General features: G+C 56.3%; 10 protein-coding genes across 10 annotated transcripts; 6 read left to right on the top strand and 4 right to left on the bottom strand.

Moving 5' to 3' along the window:
- Positions 1–409: 409 nt before the first annotated feature.
- PHSY_000212 (Na(+)H(+) antiporter 2) lies at positions 410–2,587 on the top strand (the record flags this gene model as incomplete). Its single annotated transcript, XM_012330855.1, has 1 exon — positions 410–2,587. The coding sequence occupies one exon, from the start codon at positions 410–412 to the stop codon at positions 2,585–2,587; it is 2,178 nt and encodes a 725-aa protein (XP_012186245.1).
- Positions 2,588–2,710: 123 nt separating this feature from the next.
- PHSY_000213 (hypothetical protein) lies at positions 2,711–5,806 on the bottom strand (the record flags this gene model as incomplete). Its single annotated transcript, XM_012330856.1, has 1 exon — positions 2,711–5,806. The coding sequence occupies one exon, from the start codon at positions 5,804–5,806 to the stop codon at positions 2,711–2,713; it is 3,096 nt and encodes a 1,031-aa protein (XP_012186246.1).
- A 541-nt stretch (positions 5,807–6,347) lies between these two features.
- On the top strand, positions 6,348–7,378 carry PHSY_000214 (hypothetical protein; the record flags this gene model as incomplete). Its single annotated transcript, XM_012330857.1, has 3 exons — positions 6,348–6,383; positions 6,680–6,810; positions 6,916–7,378. The coding sequence occupies 3 exons, from the start codon at positions 6,348–6,350 to the stop codon at positions 7,376–7,378; spliced, it is 630 nt and encodes a 209-aa protein (XP_012186247.1).
- Positions 7,379–7,541: 163 nt separating this feature from the next.
- PHSY_000215 (hypothetical protein) lies at positions 7,542–8,183 on the bottom strand (the record flags this gene model as incomplete). Its single annotated transcript, XM_012330858.1, has 2 exons — positions 7,542–7,893; positions 8,137–8,183. 2 exons carry the CDS (start codon positions 8,181–8,183, stop codon positions 7,542–7,544), a joined length of 399 nt encoding a protein of 132 aa, XP_012186248.1.
- A 49-nt stretch (positions 8,184–8,232) lies between these two features.
- PHSY_000216 (hypothetical protein) lies at positions 8,233–9,591 on the top strand (the record flags this gene model as incomplete). Its single annotated transcript, XM_012330859.1, has 1 exon — positions 8,233–9,591. One exon carries the CDS (start codon positions 8,233–8,235, stop codon positions 9,589–9,591), a length of 1,359 nt encoding a protein of 452 aa, XP_012186249.1.
- A 269-nt stretch (positions 9,592–9,860) lies between these two features.
- Positions 9,861–10,700, top strand: PHSY_000217 (hypothetical protein; the record flags this gene model as incomplete). The annotated part of the gene is made up of 1 exon (XM_012330860.1): positions 9,861–10,700. The coding sequence occupies one exon, from the start codon at positions 9,861–9,863 to the stop codon at positions 10,698–10,700; it is 840 nt and encodes a 279-aa protein (XP_012186250.1).
- Positions 10,701–10,814: 114 nt separating this feature from the next.
- PHSY_000218 (SR-rich pre-mRNA splicing activator) lies at positions 10,815–11,933 on the bottom strand (the record flags this gene model as incomplete). Its single annotated transcript, XM_012330861.1, has 1 exon — positions 10,815–11,933. The coding sequence occupies one exon, from the start codon at positions 11,931–11,933 to the stop codon at positions 10,815–10,817; it is 1,119 nt and encodes a 372-aa protein (XP_012186251.1).
- A 273-nt stretch (positions 11,934–12,206) lies between these two features.
- PHSY_000219 (enoyl-CoA hydratase/isomerase) lies at positions 12,207–14,265 on the bottom strand (the record flags this gene model as incomplete). The annotated part of the gene is made up of 4 exons (XM_012330862.1): positions 12,207–12,327; positions 12,409–13,342; positions 13,860–14,023; positions 14,105–14,265. 4 exons carry the CDS (start codon positions 14,263–14,265, stop codon positions 12,207–12,209), a joined length of 1,380 nt encoding a protein of 459 aa, XP_012186252.1.
- Positions 14,266–14,567: 302 nt separating this feature from the next.
- PHSY_000220 (hypothetical protein) lies at positions 14,568–16,205 on the top strand (the record flags this gene model as incomplete). Its single annotated transcript, XM_012330863.1, has 1 exon — positions 14,568–16,205. The coding sequence occupies one exon, from the start codon at positions 14,568–14,570 to the stop codon at positions 16,203–16,205; it is 1,638 nt and encodes a 545-aa protein (XP_012186253.1).
- A 3,397-nt stretch (positions 16,206–19,602) lies between these two features.
- PHSY_000222 (hypothetical protein) lies at positions 19,603–20,718 on the top strand (the record flags this gene model as incomplete). The annotated part of the gene is made up of 1 exon (XM_012330864.1): positions 19,603–20,718. The coding sequence occupies one exon, from the start codon at positions 19,603–19,605 to the stop codon at positions 20,716–20,718; it is 1,116 nt and encodes a 371-aa protein (XP_012186254.1).
- Positions 20,719–20,750: the final 32 nt, after the last annotated feature.

Raw genomic sequence — 20,750 nt, forward strand, 5'->3', positions numbered from 1 at the left:
ATCGCAATTTGAAATTGCACGTTTCAGTGACGCACGTTAATTGAGAAGCTCCTCCGCAATCCGACCGAAATGCTCTGCCAACACCACCACCACCACCATCATCTTTATCGATTACACGTCTCCACGAAACATCTGAATCAACGTCTTGGGAACAGTCACCCAAGGCATCTCATCCTCAAACACTGAAGTCTGCTTCGGTAGCACAGCTGATCCCCATGCAGCCCTCTTTGCGTCTCGTCTCCGCCAGCGCTCTCACGGTCAACACCCACAGCCGCAACTCGATCTCTTACGGTCAATGACATTGGCCTTCCGTCCTCTGCGACACTTCTTTTGAATACGGCTGAGTGCTTCTGCAAGAACCCCAGTCTACTTTTGAATTATCAAAGTCCCCCTTCTCTACTTAGGAAAGATGCCGGCTAACATCATCGAGGTAGACCTCACCCAAGTCTCCAAGTCGCTCGCCGTACTCGGTGGATTCATCGTTATCTACGGCCTTTTGTCCTTCGTAGTGAAAGAGAGGCTATATCTCTCGGAGCCACTGCTCGCCGTGACAGCCGGAATTGTCGTCGGTCCTTACGTCCTCAACTGGGTCGACCCCACCAGCTGGGGCACCGCCGAAGAGACAAACTATGTCACCTACACGTTCACCCGCATCGTCGTCGGCATCCAGGTGCTCTTCTGTGGAATATCTCTACCAAAGGCGTATCTGTGGAAGGAAAAGCTCTCACTATGCATCCTGCTGTTCGGCATCATGACCACGGCTTGGTTCGCTACAGCCTTGCTCATCTGGGGCCTCATTCCCAATTTGACTTTCTTAGAGAGCCTCTGCATCGCTGCAGCAGTGACGCCTACCGATCCGGTTCTGGCGAATTCGATCACCACGGGCAGATACGCTGAGAAGCACGTTCCTGCCAACGTGAGGAACATCATCGTTGCCGAATCCGGCGCCAATGATGGCTTGGGCTTTCCGTTTCTCTACCTCGCTATCTACTTGCTCGCCCGCACAGGCGAAGATATGGGAAGCAGCGTTGGCACCGAAGTCGGTCGCTGGGTCTATGCGGTCGTTATCTACCAGATTCTTCTTTCGATCGCATTTGGCTCGCTCATCGGGTATCTGGCCAGGAAATCACTCAAATGGGCCGAATCCAGGTCGTACATCGACAAAGCCAACTTCTTTGCCTACGGTCTCGGTCTCGCCTTCTTCACCCTCGGAACCACCGGACTGTTTGGATCGGACGACATTCTCGCGTGCTTCATCGCTGGCAACTCTTTCACCTGGGACGACTGGTTTCGGATTCGTACCGAAGACAATGACTTCCAAGAGATCATCGATACAGTCCTCAATATGGCAGTATTTGTGTACATTGGTGCCATCATCCCGTGGGCCGATTACTCGAACCCGGAACTGCAGTTGACTGGATGGAGGGTCGTCGTTCTCGGTATCACTGTTCTGCTGTTGCGTCGACCACCGTGGGTGATTGCGGCGACGAAGCTGATTCCTGCGCTGAGGGATTTCAAGGAGTCGTCGTTCGCAGGCTGGTTCGGTCCGATCGGCGTGGGTGCTGTGTTTTACATTCAAGTGGCGCTCAAGCAGCTTCCTGACGATGGGACGCGCGATCGTTTGCGAGCGGTATACTCACCTATTGTGCTGTTCATCGTCTTCTCTTCGGTCTTGACCCACGGCATCACCATCCCGATCTCCAAACTCGGTCCTGGAGTGATGCGTCGTACCGCTACGCTCACCAAGACGCGCTCCATCACCTTTTCTCGACCCATGAGTCGAAGCAACACCATCCAACCCCAACGTGATGGCTCTCCTGAGGGCGGTGATTTGTCCGACAACTCTGACCGATCGCAACATGGTATCCCGTCGTCGCAGAGTTCGTCGCGTGGTCATGTCGGGTACGACTCCAGCGGAAAGCCACTCTGGAATCCTCTGGTTGCGGTAGGGGATTGGACTGTACACGTGTTTGCGTTTTGGAGGAAAGATTCATTTTGGAGAAAGGAAGTCTCGCCTGGCAAGCACGACGCGTTTTCGTCGCACAAGAAGGTGGACAAGACGGACATCTCCGCTCCAACGAAAGTGGAAAGACAGAGAAATGTCGAAGAGGATGCTGTCACTAACGCGATTAATGCGATCGATGGCGACGGTGGCAGGGAGAAGGCGAGGTTGCCACCACCTGCTCTGGAGTTGCCTACCACTGTCAGTGCAGGAGACGCAGTGCAAAGTGCGGAAGGCGAAAAGAAACCAGAGATGCCAAAGGTGACGAGGACCGTTTCGCCCAGAAGGTTCGCCATCTTGAGGGCGTTCGACAAGGAGATGAATGCGGAGAGGAGCGAAGCCCTGTCGGAGGCAAAGCAGGGATGGGAGAAGGGCGAGGCGAAGGAGCAAAAGAGGCTGGAGGAGATGTTGAGGAGAAGTGGCGTCGTGGTCAAGGACGGGGAGACCTCGACGCAGGGAGCTCAGGTTGATGGGGAAGCGCAGACGAACGGAGAGAGTGTCACAGTGCCGGAGCCTGCGCACACCGTGAGTGAAGATGCCCAATCAACCCATTCTTCGCAGCGTAGGACGTTGCGTTTCATTTGACGCTCTACTCGCAACGCAACACATCCTCCTCTCACAAACACACTCGAATTTAGCACCACCAGGTCAATCCAAAAACATACATTGTACATCCGGATCGCAATCGCCTCTACCTGTCTTCATCGATCAGAATTCCGGCAAACCAGGTCTGCTCTTTCCTCCCGCACTCGCGTCCTTCTTGGCCGTCTTCAGTGTAAACGCATTCTTGAAAGTCGAAGCCCTGTAACTACCATTCGCCGCCTTACCCACCTCTTCCTGCCTCTCCTCTGTCCCTACCGCCGGATGCGGTCGAGCCGGCAATGCCGGCAGACTGATCGGCTTCCTCACCTTCACACAGAACAAAAGCAGCAATGCAATGACAAACAACCCGGTGCCCACCGCAAAGATCGCCGCTGGGAAGCTGCTCGTGGTGCGTTTGAATGTCTCGGCAAACAGGATGGGTCCGACCACGGTACCGCTGATGGCGGAGACGATGCTCCACGCGCCGAACAGCTTGCCCGCATCAGCAGGCGATTTGAGCAACGCCAACGCCAGCGAAGACATGGCAGCTCCTCCACCACCGCCCAACGAGGTGACGGCGGTGGCGAGGAAGAACAGCTGCGGTGTCTTGGCGAAGACGAGCATGCCGTAAGAGATGGTGTTGACGACCATCGAGATCTTGGCGAGCTTGAGGTCGAACTTGCTATCGTGGATGAGGCGTAGATGTTTGGCGCGGAGCGTCCAGAGTTCCTCGACCGATTTTTCCGTTTCGTCCCATTCGCTGTCACCACGGTCGTCCTGTGAATGCTCGTCCGCGCCGTTGTCCGAAAGAAGTGGGCTCGACTGGCCCGTGGCACCGTACGAGCTCATCCTGCGATGCGGTCTACCCTCGTCGTCGAGTGTCGAGTGTCGACGCGAGTCAGGCGCGACCGTCTGCTCCTCTTCCACGGGCGGACCGTCCTGCGGCAGACGCAGCGCCTTGACGGGTCGATGGAGCAGCTTGATGACAAGCGGCAAGACGGCGGTGAGGGCGAGCACGCGCGTAATGCTGAGGAACGTGAGATACGTTCCGAGCTCGGCGGATCCCCAGATGAACTGCTCCTGCGCGTACTGCAATTTGAAGGCCATGATGCCGAAGATGGCCGTCTCGGTAAAGTAGGTGAGCGAGAGGAAGGACAAGTTGTAGTCGTAGCGCGTCTTTGAGGGTACCCGCGAGACGGAGATGTGCGACGCCGATGCTTCAGGAGGAGCCAGGGCGTTGGCGGTACGAGGTGTGCTTGCGCCAGAAGCGGAAACGTCGCCTTGGTCCGCGGCGGCGTCTTGGTCGTCCTCGATCACCACCTTCTTGGGCAGCAAGAAGCCGAGCGGCTCCAAAGGCGCGTACAAGACGCTATTCAAGAACATGACCTTGGCACGCCTCCAAGCGCGTTTCTTGAAGGGCCTCGCCTCCTCCCCGTTTGCCGCGGATGCGCGAAGAAGAGGCTGGAGCTCGGCGGTCTTGCGTTCGTCGGCCTTGCGCTTGATCTCAGCCCGCGACTCGTTGTACTCGCGCAGTGCCTTTGCACGAAAATCCTTGCTCGTGCTTTCAGGGATGAAGGTGAAGACGCCGAGTATGTAGAGGAGATGCATGCCGAGCGCGAACCAGAAGGGCGCAAGTAGATTGCCCGTGTGCTTCACAAGCAAACCTCCCAAGGTGGGACCGAGCGCAAGACCGGCGTAGACGATTCCCATGTAGTGCGCAAAGATGTGTGCCCGCGTACCGCTCGGAGTGACGTCCGAAATGTACGATTGGTGGACGGCAATAGCTGCGCTGTATCCACCGAACAAGCCTTCGACAATGGTCCCCAGCACGAGAAAACTGTAGCCAAAGGGGAGGCTGGAGCGCGGCACGATCGAAGTTGTGAGCATGACGAAATCGGCAAAAATGATGCCGGTCATCGAGATACGGAGGACGAAGAGACGCCCTCTTCGGGAGGAAAGATTGGACCAGAAACCCGTGGTGAGAGCGGCGAGTATGCCCATGGAGAGGGTCATGCGAAGCTGCAGAGTGGCGAGCGAGGATTGAACCTCGGGACTGGCAAAGCACGCCTTGCTTGGGCGTCTTGGGACGGGAATGACGGTTGAGTTGGGTTGATCTAGCGCTGCAAAGTAGGCTGAGACTGCGTCGTGGTCGGAGGAGGCGCTCACCCGCGAGCCATGCCAAGGTTGAAAGTCGTCGAAGTGGATAGGATGGAGCGAGGCATCGTGTCCAGCCTGAGCATGCCCCAAAGAAGAGTTGGTTGGCGGTCTTGGGGCAATGACATCACCTCCGCCCACATATGTGTCTCCGAGTATGGATTCGCAGACAAACATGTTGAGCAGCTCAAGCTTGGGACCCATGCACATGCCGCCTGCCATGGCAATGAGAAGGGCAAAAGGACGCAGCCACTTTTCAGATGGTCTGCGGTACCAAGGTTGGTGTTTGAACCAGAGCAAGTGATCATCAATGACAGCCGCATCAGGTGGTTGAGAGCCGTCAGCGGCGGGAGCGCCGGAATCTTGACGGTGCTCTTCGTCTCTGGCCTCATCGTCGAGTCGATAGAGCATGTCGGCAAGGACAGGGTTGGTCGAGTCGATCTCAAGCTCACCGCCGAGAGGACGTGCGACAGGGAATGCTTCAGGAGGTGCGTTGGAGCCAGTGCTCGCCGAGCGTTGCATGACGGGAGGACGAAGGGTGTCGCCGGCGGGACGATGTGTGGCACGGGACCTTGAGCCTTCTTCCATCACCTGGCGAGGCAAGGAAGGAGACGCTACGTCAGAGGGAAATGCTGCTAGGAGCTGCTGGTTGATTGTGCGAGCGTCATCTGCGGTGATGTTGCGGCCTTGAATTTTCACCTGGAACTGATCGCTGGGAGCTGCCAAGCAGAAGTGCCCTTTGACGCCGATTGCGTCGCTCGTGATGAACGGATTGGAATAGGACCAGATGGCAGCGTTGAGCTCCTGAATGCGAGAGCCGGCTTCAGCGACATCGTGATACTGAGCGAAGCCTTTGTAAGGGCAGTAGGTGTCTTTGTGATTGCTGGCCTTGAGCGCAAAGGACCATTGCAGTGCGTCGCGAGGAAAGTAGAATCGGACAGGGTAGTTGGTTTCTGCGAGCTGAAGTGCATCCGACGTGTCGACGAGGGTGCGTTTGCGGCCGTTGATGACGGCTGTGATGGTGAGCTGCTTGGCAAGAGGCTTCACCACCAGCCGATGCGGAGGCATTGGAGCCGGTGACGCCGAGGAGGACGGGCTGGACATGATGGCGGATGTTGGCGTTCGAGCAAGCTTGTCACTGCATTCCTGTTGATAGCAGTCTGACCCAGGAAAGACTTGCGCCAGCTCGAAGCGACTTTCAAGGGAGCCTGATCGTGTGCAAGGCGTGTATGAGGAGGGGATGGAAAGATATCAAGGGTCTGCGGGACGACGTGCTTCCTCTCGTTGGTCGGAGAGGAGACGCCCGACTGCCAATTCACGAGGCCGCGGAGCAGAATGTGATTTGATTGCTCTTCGCATAAGTCAGGAGGTGCGGCGGCAAGTGGAGCACAGCAGCGCTCTTTCAGCATCGGCGCGCTTCTCGTCAAAAAGATAACCGCGACCCTTTGGCAATTTGCCGAGATGCACTTACGACGCTCTTCCTAACTATCTCCGTCCTTTGTCATCGTCTCAGTCGGATGCGCCATCGCCAGTAACAGTGAGAATTGCAGTCATCGATGCTCTTGCTGGCGATCCATTATTCGAGATGGCCCAGTCGAGCGAACCATCGATGATAGAAGAGCGGACGAATGGATCGACTGGCACGGTGGGAGTGTATCGGCTAATCCGCATTCCGTGGCGTCCAGGCTGACACATCGTGATTCTCAGACGCTTCTCTGCGACGAAGACCTGATCCATATAAAAATGTTGTCAGATCGGTCAAGCCGACAGCGATAATCAATGAATCAGATTTAGAATAAGCAGCAAAGCACGGTCCTCTTGCTCTGAACCTCGAATCCGCGGATGCTCGGAAGACGCCTCGGCCTGAACAGATAGAGTGTCTGCTAGACCCTGACCAAGGCGGTCTGATGTCTTGTGACCTCTGATATCGGCGCTGGACAGCCTCTCCTACGACAACGATCATCACATCACGACACAATGGACTCGACGGACTTGCAGCTGCTCGCCAACAAGAAGCACGACCTTCTGCACGCTGCGCAAGAGGCGAGGAAGCTCTCCTATTCTCCATACAGGTTGGTCCATCACATCGAGCTATCCAAGACCTTACAGTGAGCCATGTAGCTGATCCTGGAAAACCTTTTGCTTTGCCTCCACTACTCTCTGTGACGCACGGTCAGCAAATTCCGCGTCGGCGCAGCTCTGCTGACCAAATGGGGCGAGATCATCCTAGGAGCCAACTACGAGAATGCCTCTTACGGTGGTACTGTCTGCGCTGAACGTACTGCCCTAGCAAAGGCGCTCATCCGGTCTGACCAGCTCGACGTGTCGGAGCAAAGCTCGGCGCGCAAGATCCAACGTGGCGACATCATCGCTGTGGCCGTCGCAAGCGATCTCGAGGGCAGCTGCAGTCCGTGCGGTATCTGTCGCCAGGTCATCCGCGAACACTGCAGCCTCAACGCCCGCATCCTCATGGTCGGCTGCAACTGGAGTAAAGCAAGTGCTGCACAGACGATTCAAGGCACAGTCGAAGATCAAGGCGGCAAGGAGCTCAACGAGGCCAATGTCGAGGTGGTGACGCTCGAGTATCTTTTGCCCATGAGCTTTGGTCCGGAAGACCTAGACAAGCCGCGGCATTCATAGTGCGCGTACTCTATTAGCTGCATATTCTCAGCACCGTTTGTAGCGTTGTTCGTAGCATTGCTCGTAGCATTGTTCGTTGATAGATGTATCGATGAGATGCTGGATAGTGTACAATCTTCACGTCTGTATGTTGTGGGTGAAGGCTCCCCATACGTGAAACACTTCAGCGTCTCTTGCTGCCCTTCTTCCCCGCAGGACTGCTTCTGCCTTGGGGCAGCCAGTCTTGATCGACATTCGGATTGCGAACAGCGGTCGAACTGGCTCCGCTCTGCGACTGCGCCTTGGCAATGGCTGCTTCAATCTCCTCAGCAGAGACTTGCTCTCCTGCTCGCATCCGTGCCGCGATCTCCGGCGTGACCGCCATACGCTTGACGCCCGTCTGAAAACCTGGTGCACCTCGACCGAGTCCCGTCTTGGGATCGTACTTGCCCGTGTAACCGCTGCGCTTGTTGGCGCCAAAGAAGCGCGATGCTACCGCACCTACGATGATGAGCGGCACGAGGACCGAGGGTATCCTGCAGTGAGACGAGTGCGATGTATGTCAGCGAAAGACTTCCTAGCTGGCACGCTAATTGAGTGGACCTACAAGATCCAGCCGGACATGGTTGTGTGATTTGCGGAGTGTAGTGGATGATCGACGAAATGAGGCAGAATAGATTCGCAACAAGGTTACACCGACGCGGTTGACTGTTGATCTTGTGCACTTTTGCTCCACACTTTGTAAAAAGCGGAATTCGGGACCAATTTTTAGACATGACCTGGCCTGGACCACCTTCGCTTCTTCCTGGCTCACCACCTTACCCATCACCCATCAGTTCTCCCGACCGCTCTGATCGAGGTCGTCTGAGATCAGCATGTCGGCGCCGATACTTCCTGGCGCACAAGCCGGCCCATCCTCGCTGCCCTCAGCTTCGGCCAGTCAACGAGCTCGCCAGATCCAACACGCACTGAAAAGCATCGTCCTTGAGACAGCATCCACCTTGCGGTCAAGATCACAGCTCGCACGACTCCAATCGGCAGGACTAACATCATCGGCATCAACAGCGGCAGAGAGCGTCAATGAGTCGAGCTCGAGCATGGATCAGCTGACAGGCGAATGCGCGCGATATCTCTCCCTGGTTCACGGTCTACGAGACTATCTGCTGCACGCCCAAGCAGCGCTGGAGATCGAGTTGGAAGCGGCTACACAGAGGGAGGCGAAGGAGGCGCAAATTGCGGCCCTGGCCGCGGCAGAGGCGCTCAAGATGCAACAGCAGGCGGAAGAGGCTGCCAAGAAAAAGGCCGAGGAAGAAGCAGAACGTAAACGCCTCGAGGCGGAAGAACAGGCTGCATCTGCGGACACGAAGAACGGCACTATGAAAGATGGTGAGGGCAAGAAAGAAGATGACTCGCTTGCAGGACTGGCGACGCCACCATTGCTAACAATTACAACGGATCAGAAGGAAGCACAGAGCGCTTCAAGCGCAGATGCCAAGAAACCAGATGCTGGCACCGCTGCCGGGGACGCCATCGTGATCGACAGCGATGGCGACGACGAAGACGACGTGCCTCTGGCCTTCGCTCCCAAAGCAGGTGCAGCGGACGGCAAAACGATCGATCTCACCGACTCTCCGACTCTAGCCAACCTTCCCAAGCCTCAGCCTTCCGACATTCCTGCAAACCCAATGCTTACACTACCAGACTCGACAACAGCATCGACCACCACCGCTACTGGTACCGCCGCGCCTGCTGGCATTCCAGGTCTCGATCTCTCAGCATTCGGCATCGACATGTCCTCGCTAGGCAACATGTCTGACCTCTCCTCGCTCGGCATCCCGTCCCTCGCTAACACCACCACTACGAATACCACCTCCACCGCCGACGCATCTTCCCTCCCGCCGGCGACCGATTTCTCAGAATTAGAAAAGATGATGGGCATCGACCTCTCGTCCACCTCCACCTCAGCGGATCCAGCATCTTCATCGGCATTGCCGAACCTCTCCTCGCTGGGCAGCTTCGGCCTCGGAGGTGGGGATGGCGGATTCGGCGATGAGAACGACATGTTCGGCTCGGGTTCGGGTGGATTGGATCTGAGCAACTTTGATTTCTCGAGCCTCAATGCTGGGGGTGATGCGGGCATGGGTGCGGGTGCAGGGGTGGATTTGAGTTCTTTCTTGACCAACTTTGCATCGGGTACGGGAGATGAGGCTAGTAAGGAGGGCGGTGGCAGCTGAGTTGGGGGAGAGCGAGAGCGTTTGTTTGTATCTGTATTGCACTCGAATCTGTACTTGTATCACTTGTCTTTGATCTTGACTGGCCGGCGTGTGAGATGTTGGAGTGATGGTCTGTGGGAGAGGCGCTTTCGTTCCGCGGAGAAATCAGCCGTGGAAACTGGGAGTTGCTGGACCCTGGAAAGCGTTCTTCCCGGAAAAAAAGCTCGATTCTTTCCCCATCGACCCCTCCTCCTCCTCCTCACCATCCTTTCTTCCCGGCGCTGTCCGTCATGACTGCTTCACCGACCCGAACACGCCCATCGAAAAGCTCCGGACTATCCTACCACAGCGCATCGTACTGGAACCACCGATTCATCACCGACCCACGCGAATCCTCCGGCTTCGAATGGCTTTCCTCCTCCACCTCGCTCCTCTCGCTCCTCACCACCTCACCTGCGCCGCTTCTCCTCCGCGATCCACCAATACACATCCTTCATATCGGTGTCGGAACATCATCTCTCTCTCTGGACATCTTGAAGTACTGGCGGCAACAATTCCCTGCCGATTGGATGTATAGAGCGAAGAACATTGTCAATGTGGATTTCTCACCGAACAGCGTTGACTTTCAACGGCGGGCTGAATGTCAGTGGTTGGGAGAAATTGGTGAAGATGGTGATGTGGAGTTGATGGAGTATCGTATAGTGGATCTGTTGGATTGGCATCAGGTGGAAAGCGTGCTTGGTCAAGGAGAACCTTTCGATTTAGTGTTGGACAAAAGTACCACTGATTCGATATCAACTGGTGAAGACACGGCGTTCACCTGCATCAAAGGTGATACTCACCATCCGTCATTGCTACAGCTGGCGAGGTCAAAAATCGGTGTAGTAGGAGGCGTAGCCACGACACAGGTGCTCGGCATTCATCTGAGTTCAATCGTCAAACCGGACGGTCTTTGGTACTGTCACAGCTACAGTTCGGATCGATGGGACGATGTCATCTCGCCGTCCGAAGCAGCAGCAGCAGATATCTGGCCATGGAAGCAGACAGACAAGACGTCGGTCGCGGTCGAATCATCCGATCCGAATGCGCCTCTGATCAACCACTACATTTACACCATGCAACGATCATAGTATCTTCTCGGGGAATTCACTTCCTCGTGTCACGTACAGGCCAGGCTCACAATATACCACATGCACAATCAGCCACATTTTGTAGTAGCAGAGAAGGTCCTCTCGATTTTTAACCTACTCGCGCTCGGCCCGCCTCGACGCCTTAGCACGCATGAGTTTGTCTCGCAGCTCGCGCTCTCGCTGCGCTTCATCCTGGGTATCGGCCTGACCGCTTATTCTGCGTCGCGTCGGATCCCGCTCGTCAGCATCATCGACATTGCCCCTTCGGACACGCCGTGTGCTGTCGTCTTGCGCGCTGTCGCGGTCTCTGTGCCGTGGGGAGTCTCGAACGAGCTGTTTGCGTTCGCGAAGTGAGGAGCGGTAGTCGGGGGTGATTGAGCGGGAACGTGATCGTTGGCGTTCTTTTTGACGCGGAGGGGTGAGGGATGGGGATCGCCGACGTCGGCGTGGCGGTGGTGAGGGCGATCGGCGTGATGATTGATGAGAGGAGGTCAGTGTGTCTCTTGGAGCACGATTTCCCCAGCCAGAGTCTCGAGCACGACCAGAGTCGGTATTGTAGCGGTCGCGATCGCCGTCGCTGGACGGGTACGAATTGTGCTCTCGACGTCGATTCCAGTCGTTGCGGCCGGAATTGTCTCTCCGATGATAGTCACCGGTGCGGCCTTGGTCTCCAGAGGTATACGCAGGCGGCCGACCATCCGATGTGGACGTCGCACCAGCATCCCACCGCGACCTCCTCCTCGTCTGACCACCCTCCGTCCTGCCACCGGCCTCCGCTGCGACCCTCGCCCTTTCCCTCGCCTCCCTCACCACCCTCTCACCCTCCTCCCTCTTCAGCCTCAATTCCTCCTTCTTCTCCTCCACAAACCGCCTCGGCACACCCCCCGGACTTTCCTGTGCCGAAATCAGCAACCCCCACAGCTCTTCCATAAACTCGGCCGTCTTGCCCTCCAAGAACCCCATCAACTGGATCTGCACCTTTCTCGGATCAGGGAACCTCTCCTCCTCTAGCATGCCCGATGCATACTCGAGCACCACATCGTCTTCGAAACCTAGCAACGAGGTGATGCGTTGGGAGATCCACGGCTTGATGACCGAGAGTTCGACTTTCGTGGTGTCGACTTTGGTGTCGAAAGAAGCGGGGAACCTGAGCTTTCGGAGAAGCGTGGATTCCTTGTTTGTGAAGCGCGAGTCTTGGGCTGCTGAGACGCCTTTATAGGACGAATCGCCCATGTTGAAGGGTACAGAAAAGCCGGCTGTTAGCTGCGACGATGTGGTGGTGATGGACAAGAAGCGAGATGTGATGAAGATGGGAACCGTTGAATTCCACACGCTCTCTCCGCAACTCGAAAATTCAGGGTCCAACAACTCGAATCCTCGCTCAACCTCGTTTGCGCTTTGCTCGCAATCTCTCTGCCACAAACTTCTTCACGAACATAGTCAGAACAACTGCACAAAGAGGTTCAAACATGATGCCTGGCATGTTGGCGTGGCATTGCGCGGGAATCAGAGCTTGGCGAACTTGGGCGTCTTCTTCTGCATGACAGACAACATGGCGACGGGCATGTCGTCTGATTGAAGGAGGGCCGAGTTGAACGCCTGCACGAAGCGAAGGCCTTCCTCGACGCTGTGACACAGACGTGCAAAGCCAACGAAAGAGCGTCAGTGATTGTCGTACTGCAACTGCAGTGTGCCAGGTGGAACCTACCCATGATCTCGGCTGTGCAGCAGGTAGATCTTTGTACCTCGAACAGCGACGGGTGATTTCGAGGCGATCTCGGAGGCCGTCTTGACCGCAGTAGCTGGGTCGCATTCACACACAGGAGAAAACATCAGTAGCTTGTCACGAGTCCAGCCGCCATCAGAGTCGACTTGGAACTTACCAACGACTTCTTCCCTCCCACCATCGATGACCTTGCTTAGAAAGCCGATCTCCCTCGCCTCTGCTGCATCGAACTCCCTCGCGGTATAACACAGCTCCCTCGCAAGCGAGTCGTTCCCCACGATCTTTGGGAACCTCTGCAGTGTTCCGATATCCGCAGCCAGCCCAGCGTCCACCTCCTTGATACTGAACCTCGTCGTCTTGGTGGCGTACCTCACATCGCACGCTGACATGATATCGATCGCCAAGCCAAACGCGACGCCGTGAGCAGCGGCGATGACAGGCTTTTCGACGTACTCGAACCAAGAGATCGCTTCTTGGAAATCGCGCAGGTGGGCTCGCATAGCGAAAGCCTTTCGAGCCGCATCCGGTGCTTCGGCGATGACCTCGCCAAGACTCTGGGAGTTGAGATCGAGCCCGGCGGTGAAGCATCGACCTTCGCCGGCGACGACGATAGCAGACACGAGGGGGTCGTCGCGCACTTTGCGGAGGATCGAGGTCAGCTCTTGCCATTTGGGGTCAATCCACGCGTTGACGGGGGGTCGGTTGAAGGAGAGCATCAGCACGCCGTCGGCTGCGAGCGTGAGCTTGTGGTATTTCGCATCGGAATAGGTGGGGTAGGGCTGTGGGAACGACATGTTAGAATCGGTAGAAGATGTCAAGAGCGGATCAAATGGACAGATGACTGTGGTGGTGATGGTCGTCGGTGTTTGGAGGGCAGGGTGAGGCGTGGAGGAGGAATGTGCGTGCGCGGGAGCGGCTGTCGGTCAAAGATGAAAGCCGCGACCGGTTACGGTTAAGCCTTTCAGCTAGATTTTACGAAATCTGCGAGACCCTGCTGAAAATCGGGAGACCTAATCGGGTTGTCGGTGTCCCCACATCAATGAACACGATCTCTTGTATACATGGCGTTGGACGACATCGCTCTTCAACAACCGAAGCCGGTTCGTAAGGCTGAACACTACAGAGCGCACACTAGAGACGAGCTTACAGGCCATTGGCAATGCCAAATTTCCATTACCCAGTAAAGAAGAGCCAAAAGCCCTCGTGAATCTACTCGCTCGAAGTACTGCTCGACCTGGCAGCATCCGGATTGCGCGAGCGCTGCGTCGTCTGTCGATTCAACGCAGCCGCGAGACTCTGCAACGGCGACTGTGCATACTTCTCCTGGTTACCCGACGACATGACTGGCAGCGCAAAGGCAATCATTACAAAGATAGACGTCAGCACACGTAAGGCTCTATGCTCCCCGCGTCACCACCTATCGAGATACTCACGGACAGGACTCGACGTCGCTGCAGGCTGATCAGCATCAGCTACAGCTTCTCTCTGCTCTCGAAGCTGTTGACCTTGCTTGATCATGTATTCGCGCTTCTTGGCAGTGTTGTTCGACTTGACGGTGAAGTAGCCGAAGCCTGCTACTACGATGAGCGCTGCCCAGCTGCAGGGCGAGTCAATACCAGAGAAGAGTGGTCAGTAGAGGTAGGAAGACTTGAGCGCGTGATGTTAGGCGGCTGCTCACCCCCAAAAGATGGCTTTGGGCTGGTCCAAGCCTTGACCTTTCGGCGTTGTTCTTGGCCGTGGAGCTTGTGCGTTTGCGCTGGTCGAGTTGAGCCTGCGTGATATCAATGCCCGCGATGCAGAGGCTCTGTGCATGTTGCGCCGTGATGCGGATGCTAGCATGCTGCCAAGTCCGAGGTAGGCCGGTGTCAAGTAGTTCGTACAAGATGGTGTTCGGTCGACAAGACAAGCAAATCTTCCGAGTGGAGGCAGATAAAGCAGTATCTTGTTAGGTTTGGATCGTGCTCCGGCCAAGCGGCTGTGCACCGAGTTTTGTTAATCGCATGCACAACACAGCTTTTAGAGCTTTGGACCCTGTATCACTGCCGCTCAGTTCCATACAAAGGCTTCCACCTGACCAGCGTCATCCTCAGCAACGCCCACATCAACCACCACCGCCTAAAACGTCTTGCTAAGGGCCAATCATGACACTAGACGCAGCTCTCTTCACGCTGCAATTTGTCAGGAGAAGGAACCAACCATGGATCGTCGACATCTACCCCACGTCAACCGCGTCCAGCTCCAGCGGTGCACCGCCCGTACCCTCCAAGGATTCGGCAAGCACCTCCAAACCCACCGCCTTCACAGGCACCATCCCGGACCTCGCAGCTCAACGTGCGCTCGCGCTTGAGTCCACGAACTTCTCCGACCAGACTCCCAGCTACACACGAGTGCGAGCAATGAATCACACCCAGTACAGCACCATCCTGCTCGACGGTCTCGTCAACGACTGCCTCCTCGCATCGATATCACAGCCGTACGCCAACAACGCCAAAAAGAAACACATCCTGCTCTACAGCCCGGACGCTGAAGTCGAGCTCGAGAAGCGCAGCATGACATTCCAACAGTCGTGGCGCTTCCACTTTGGCGACGCGGCATCTAGCACTGCCGAGGAGTTTTCGTGGAAGCGAGAAGGCGGACCCTCCCGAGGCTCATCCACACAATCGGCGTACGTGTGCGAGGTCATTCGCAGACCAGATCCGAGTGTTCTGGCGGCGCAGTATCGTCCTCCTGCCGTAAAAGGGAAACCGGGCACGCTGCAGTTGATGGACTACAACATCAATCGTCTCGACGTGCAAGACAAGAAGGGGTTGGAGGTGGTACTTGTCATGTCGTTGAGCGCGTTGTTGGATCAGGAGTACGATGAGAAAATGGCTTCGAGAGGAGAGAGGAATATGTACATCTGCAGTAGTGGCATTCCGACGGATTTGAGTACGCAGGGGTTTGCAGGCGCGTGGCAGGAGGCAGAGGCACGGCATCGGTCCGAATCGGCTGTCACGACCGGGTCTTTACAGGATGGCGATACCACCCATGGTCTCCCGCGCGTTGCAAGCGAGTCCTCAGATATCGATGCAGCGACCGCAGATCGCATCGCAAATCTCGAACCGAACGAGCTGCTCATCACAAGATGGGGATCCGTCGACGAGTACGTGCAGCACGCTCTCCAGCTGCTCAGGTCAGACGGGCAGGGACAGTCCATGTACCTCATCTACCTGCTCTCGCATTCGCCCGAGACGACGCCAAAGGTGGTCCAGGTGGCCGCGGCGATCAAGGCTGCCTACTATCGACTGCCCGACGATGCCAAGGGTACGGTGTATGGACGACCCAGCACAGCGACGGCGGTGGAAGACGAGCTGTATCAGTACGTTCAGACGCTCGATGACGAGGAGGCGCCTGCTTCGGCCCCTGCCGAGACGACGCCGAAGAGGAGGATAATCAAGTTGGATCCTCCGAGTCAGACTTCGATGAGCTCGACTTCTCCGGCCGGAAGCCCTGGTCCGCGATCGTCTTCGATGGGCTACAAGCCGCCGAGCAAGCTTAAAGTCATCTTATCGAAAGAGAGGATCGCCGAGCTCGAGCCGAAGAAGCACGAAAACCAGACAGTCACAGCGTCAGGTGCGGCTCAGAACACACTCAACGTACCAATGAAGCCAAGCTTGCCGGGTCGACCGGTCTCTCCGCCGTCGCAGCAGCAACCGCATCCGTCCAGCAGCACTTCAGCGCAGCACGACAAGCTGGGAAAAGGCAAAGCGCTGCTCTCCAAGCTCGGGTTGCATTCCTGATCCCCAATGTAGACAGGTTTCGATATGGAATTCGAATGATATGATTTGTGGAAACGCTACAAAGAGGTGCTTTGGATGTGTTGGATGACAGCCATTGCTTGAACCCAATCGTCGACTTTGATGAGCACGCTCTTGGGTTCATCCGTCTCTGTGCTCGGTGTTCCGGCTTCGTAAGAATGCAGGAACTCTTCGTGGGTGGTGTAGAGTTTTTGATAGGGTGGGTTGGTCTGTTGGATGATCTTGTGGATGCTCGAGTGGTCGAAGTTGGGGTTCATGATGAGGCCGAAGTGTGCGTTGAGCAGGCAGGGGAGGTCGGTGGCTGAGTCGCCGACGTACACTGTAGTAGCAGAGGAAGAGGAAGAAGAGGTCTGCATGATGCGCAGTTTGTCCAGACCAGTTCGGATGCCGGAGGAAGCGAGGGTGGTGGATGACTTTGTGAGGGCGCCGGTGCCGATGTCGTCGATCATTTCGACTTCGTTGGCGTAGATCTGTTTGATGATTCCGGCGTGGGAGCGGTGTTCGATAGCGTGTCGGATGAAGTTGGCGCTCCAACCAACGCTGATGATGTTTGCATCTAGGGTTTGGTTCGACAACCAGGTGTAGAACTCGTCCCAACCATCTCGGAACTCGACCTTCTCCGCGCGCTCCAGCAGAGAGCTCTTTGACATTCCCTTGAACAGCCCACCTTCTTCCACCCGGGCAACGGAGGCTCGCTCAACGGAATCCATCTTGTCCAGGTATTCCAGCTGTGTGACCCAGTCGCGACGCGGACCGAATGATGATTCGAACGTCTCGAGGTCGGACAGGTAGGCGGAGGTGTAATGCGAGAAGGGCGGACCGGGGTGGGCTTGTTCGGGAGGGGCGATGAGGGAGAGCGTATCGTGAGCGGTGATCGTTTCGTCCCAGTCGAAAAAGAGGTGGAGGGTCGCAGAGGTCGAGGCGGTAGAAGGGGAGAGATTGGTGGTAGCCGTGGTTGGCGTGCGAGGAACGGTGGCGGCGGTGCGTCGAGGTGGACGAGAGGGGCGTGTGAGAGAGGTGGACCGCGATAGAGAGTCGGTCGAGCTCCTCAGGTCGGCAGGGAGGGCGGATCTGGGTGTAGACGGGATACCAGTCGAATCGGTGGTGGCGGTTGGGGCGAGCAGTTGTACAGGCTCACCGTCCAGTGCAGGAAGACTGGTATCGTCGTTTGAAGCCTCAGTAACGTCCATCAAGTTCGTGCTGTCCAGTTCGTCTGCCAAACTATTGACTCCGTCCTCTTGCGCGGGCCGCGGCGGAAGTGGTGGCTTACTAGACTCACCCAGATCGATCAGATCCGTCTTCTCTTCCGCGATCTCGTTTTCCTCTTTGCCGCTCTCCTCCAGCTGCAACGGCGAAGGCGCGACCCTTCTCTTCTCACCCGGCTTACACCCCCTGGACTCCCAATAGCCTACCACCTTCTTGTGCTTCGGTGGCGGCGGCAGCGCTCGAATCTCTTTCCGCTCTTCCTCCATCCTCCTCTCTTCTTCTTCTTTCTGCCTCCTCTCCAACTCCAGGTCAAAGTCATCCGGAATCCCTGCCTCCTCCATCGCCTCCAGCTCCTCTGGCGTCGGAGGCAACTTGAGTCGCTCGCCATCCTCCAGCAGCTCCGCCGACTCCTCCTTCTGCAACTGTCTCACCGCAACATTAGGTGGAGCTTTGACGGTTTCGTACACTGTTCTCTCCAACGAGTCGCCTTGGGCTACACCGGTTTCGGCATCACGGAGCGCGCGGTAGAGCGGATCGACCAGAGGAGGTTTTCGAACTTTTCCCTCGAGAATGTCTGTTGCTGTTACGCCTGGCCAGTAGTAGATGCGTTCGTTTTCGTCGAATCGATGCAAGAAGGCTTGGGCCATCGCCTCTACACCACCATAGAGGCCGCGGGAACGGACGTAGGAGAAGACGGGAGATCGGTCAATACCCATTTCTCCACTGATACCTGTACCGAAGGGCCCAGCAGCGACGGCTGTTTCGGCTCCCAAGGTGACCTTGTGCGACTTGAAGCTCTCCATGGCGCGCTCTGTGTTGACTACGAGGATGACGTCGAAAATGTCGAATCCGAGCAGGAGACCCACGGAAAGATTGTTGGGGCTGATGGAGGAAGGTGCACTCCATGAGCCGTCGGGTAAGCGAGCAAGCATAAGTCCAGCTCCGCCAGCTCCGCCGAACGGCGCGATACCACTACGCATGGCTGTGTATATGACGATTCCCTTGGCACGCTTAATGACGGAAGGGGGGATCTTGCGAAGGACCTTGCGTTTCTTGTGGATGAAGCTGTTCTTCTTCGGATCATGCTCCACTATCGTCTCTGCAGCATCCGTCTCTGGTTTTTCGGTGGTAGAGGCAGGCTTGGCCTCTATCCCCTCGACGGTGAATGCACGGAGGATTCGTTCGCACTTTGTGATCTCTTCAGGAAAGTCGTTGGACTTAGGCCAGAAGCGCTCGCCTCCCATCTTGGCGGAAGCGGAGTTGGCATACCCGGATGCCCAGTCGGAGACAACAATTGACTTGTCGAATGCCGTCTTGCTCCATCGCTTCCATCTGCTGTCCTGGGAAGCCGATGATGCATCAGCGTTAGATGGTCTTGAAGGAGGCGGCGGTGGTGGTGGAGCCGACATGACGCAGCGAAGCGAAGTTGATACCCGCAACGACAATGTCGAGGCCCTCAGTGTGACCAGTACCACTGGAAGAAAGACGATCTGGGGTATCGAATCTGGAAAACTATCGCTGTTCGGCGGTGAAGGATGAGATATGTTCGACCAAAGGAAAGAAACAGGAGATGCAGAAGATGAGTGCGTGGTGGCAGCTCCAGATCTGAAATAAGGTATCCGCCGCACCGATACCAGGAGAGCGTCCGCCGCGGAGGTGCTGATCCGGACGTCCCTTTCACATTTTGAGAAACTGTTACGTCGGTCTTCTGAACGCGCCGGTCACTTTTTTCATATTGAGTGGAGGATCGGCAATGCAATGAAGAACAAATTGAGACTAATCCTTCTGCCGGTGTGTGTCGACAAGTGTGTCATAATCAAACGCAATCCGGAATTCAGGGCTGAGTGACCGGGAATTTCTTCGGAAAGTTCTACCGGTGTCAACGGCACCACAGTCTGTGTCGAGAAGAACAACAGTGCGTGTCGATGCCATGGAACTTCGCGGAAGCCTACGCTGGCTGGCACTTCGTCGCCTCCCGGATTTTAGCCTTTGGGATGCACATGAGCCGATGCCTGATTTTTGGGATAACCGTTCAACATGACACGAGGCTTCGCAAATAGACGAGCAGCCCAGGAGCTTTGCTATATAGTATGAGATCTGACCGTTGCGGCCGCTCACGGAAGCTACAGCATTGTTCGTCCCGCACATCATTCTCCTAGCTCGTCCCTCCAAAATGGTCACTAATCACCAAGTCCTCTTCGACAAGGTAACGCCCACCGGCCTGCCTAAACCGGGCGAGACCACCAAGCCTGGCTCGACCGAGCTCGACATCGACAATGTCCCCCTCAACGGTGGCATCCTTACCCGCAACATCGCCGTCTCCCTCGACCCTACCATGCGCAACCGCATGAAGGGTGACATCGGCTACTTCTCGCCCCCCTACGTCGTCGGTCAACCCGTCACCGCCATCGGTATCGCAGAGGTCGTACGTTCTGAAGTCAACGGTTTCTCCGCTGGCGACATCATCTACGCCTGGTCCGTCGGGATTGAGGAGTACACGATCCACCCCGCATCGGTTGCCCCGACCTTCCGCAAGTTTGACCCTACCCTGCTTAAGAACGGCTTGACCATCACCACCTACCTGGGCGCCGCCGGTATGGCAGGCATGACCGCCTACATGTCCATCAAGGAGATCATCGGTGACTTGAAACCTGGCAACAAGATGTTCGTCTCCGGTGCCGCCGGTGCGGTCGGTCAGCTCGTTGTACAAATTTGTCATCAAGCCGGCGTCAAGGTCATCGCATCTGCCGGTACTGATGAGAAGTGCGCCTTCGTCCGTTCGCTCGGTGCTGACGAGACAATCAACTACAAGACCGAAGACCTCCCTGCCAAGCTCAAATCCTTCGCTGCCGACACTGGCATCCACTACTACTTCGACAATGTCGGTGGAGACCAGCTCGAAGCCTACATCAACAACGCCGCTCGTTACGGTATCATCGTCGCCTGCGGTTACATCTCTGGTTACAACGCCGACAAGCCCGAAGACGTCGTCTACCCCAAAAACCTTTTCAACATCGTCACAAAGGAGCTCAAGTACCAGGGCTTCATCGTTAGCTCCTTCATCCCCAAGTGGATCGGAAAGTTCATGGAGGAGGTGCCCCAGATGTTGGCAGACGGCAAGCTCAAGAACAAGGAGGATGTCACGTTCGGTGTCTACGGTGCAGAGGATGCATTCTTGAGGTTGTTCACCGGCGACAACCAGGGTAAGGTGGCTGTGTTGATCGACACAGAGAGGGCGGAGAAGTGGAACTTGAAGAAGCAGATCGAGGGCGCAAAGGTGTGGAAATAAGTGTGGATTCTAGTCTGTCAGAGTCAGTTCGC

This window comes from Pseudozyma hubeiensis (genome assembly GCF_000403515.1).
Source record: "Pseudozyma hubeiensis SY62 DNA, scaffold: PHS4, whole genome shotgun sequence".
Classification (NCBI taxonomy): Eukaryota; Fungi; Basidiomycota; class Ustilaginomycetes; order Ustilaginales; family Ustilaginaceae; genus Pseudozyma; species Pseudozyma hubeiensis.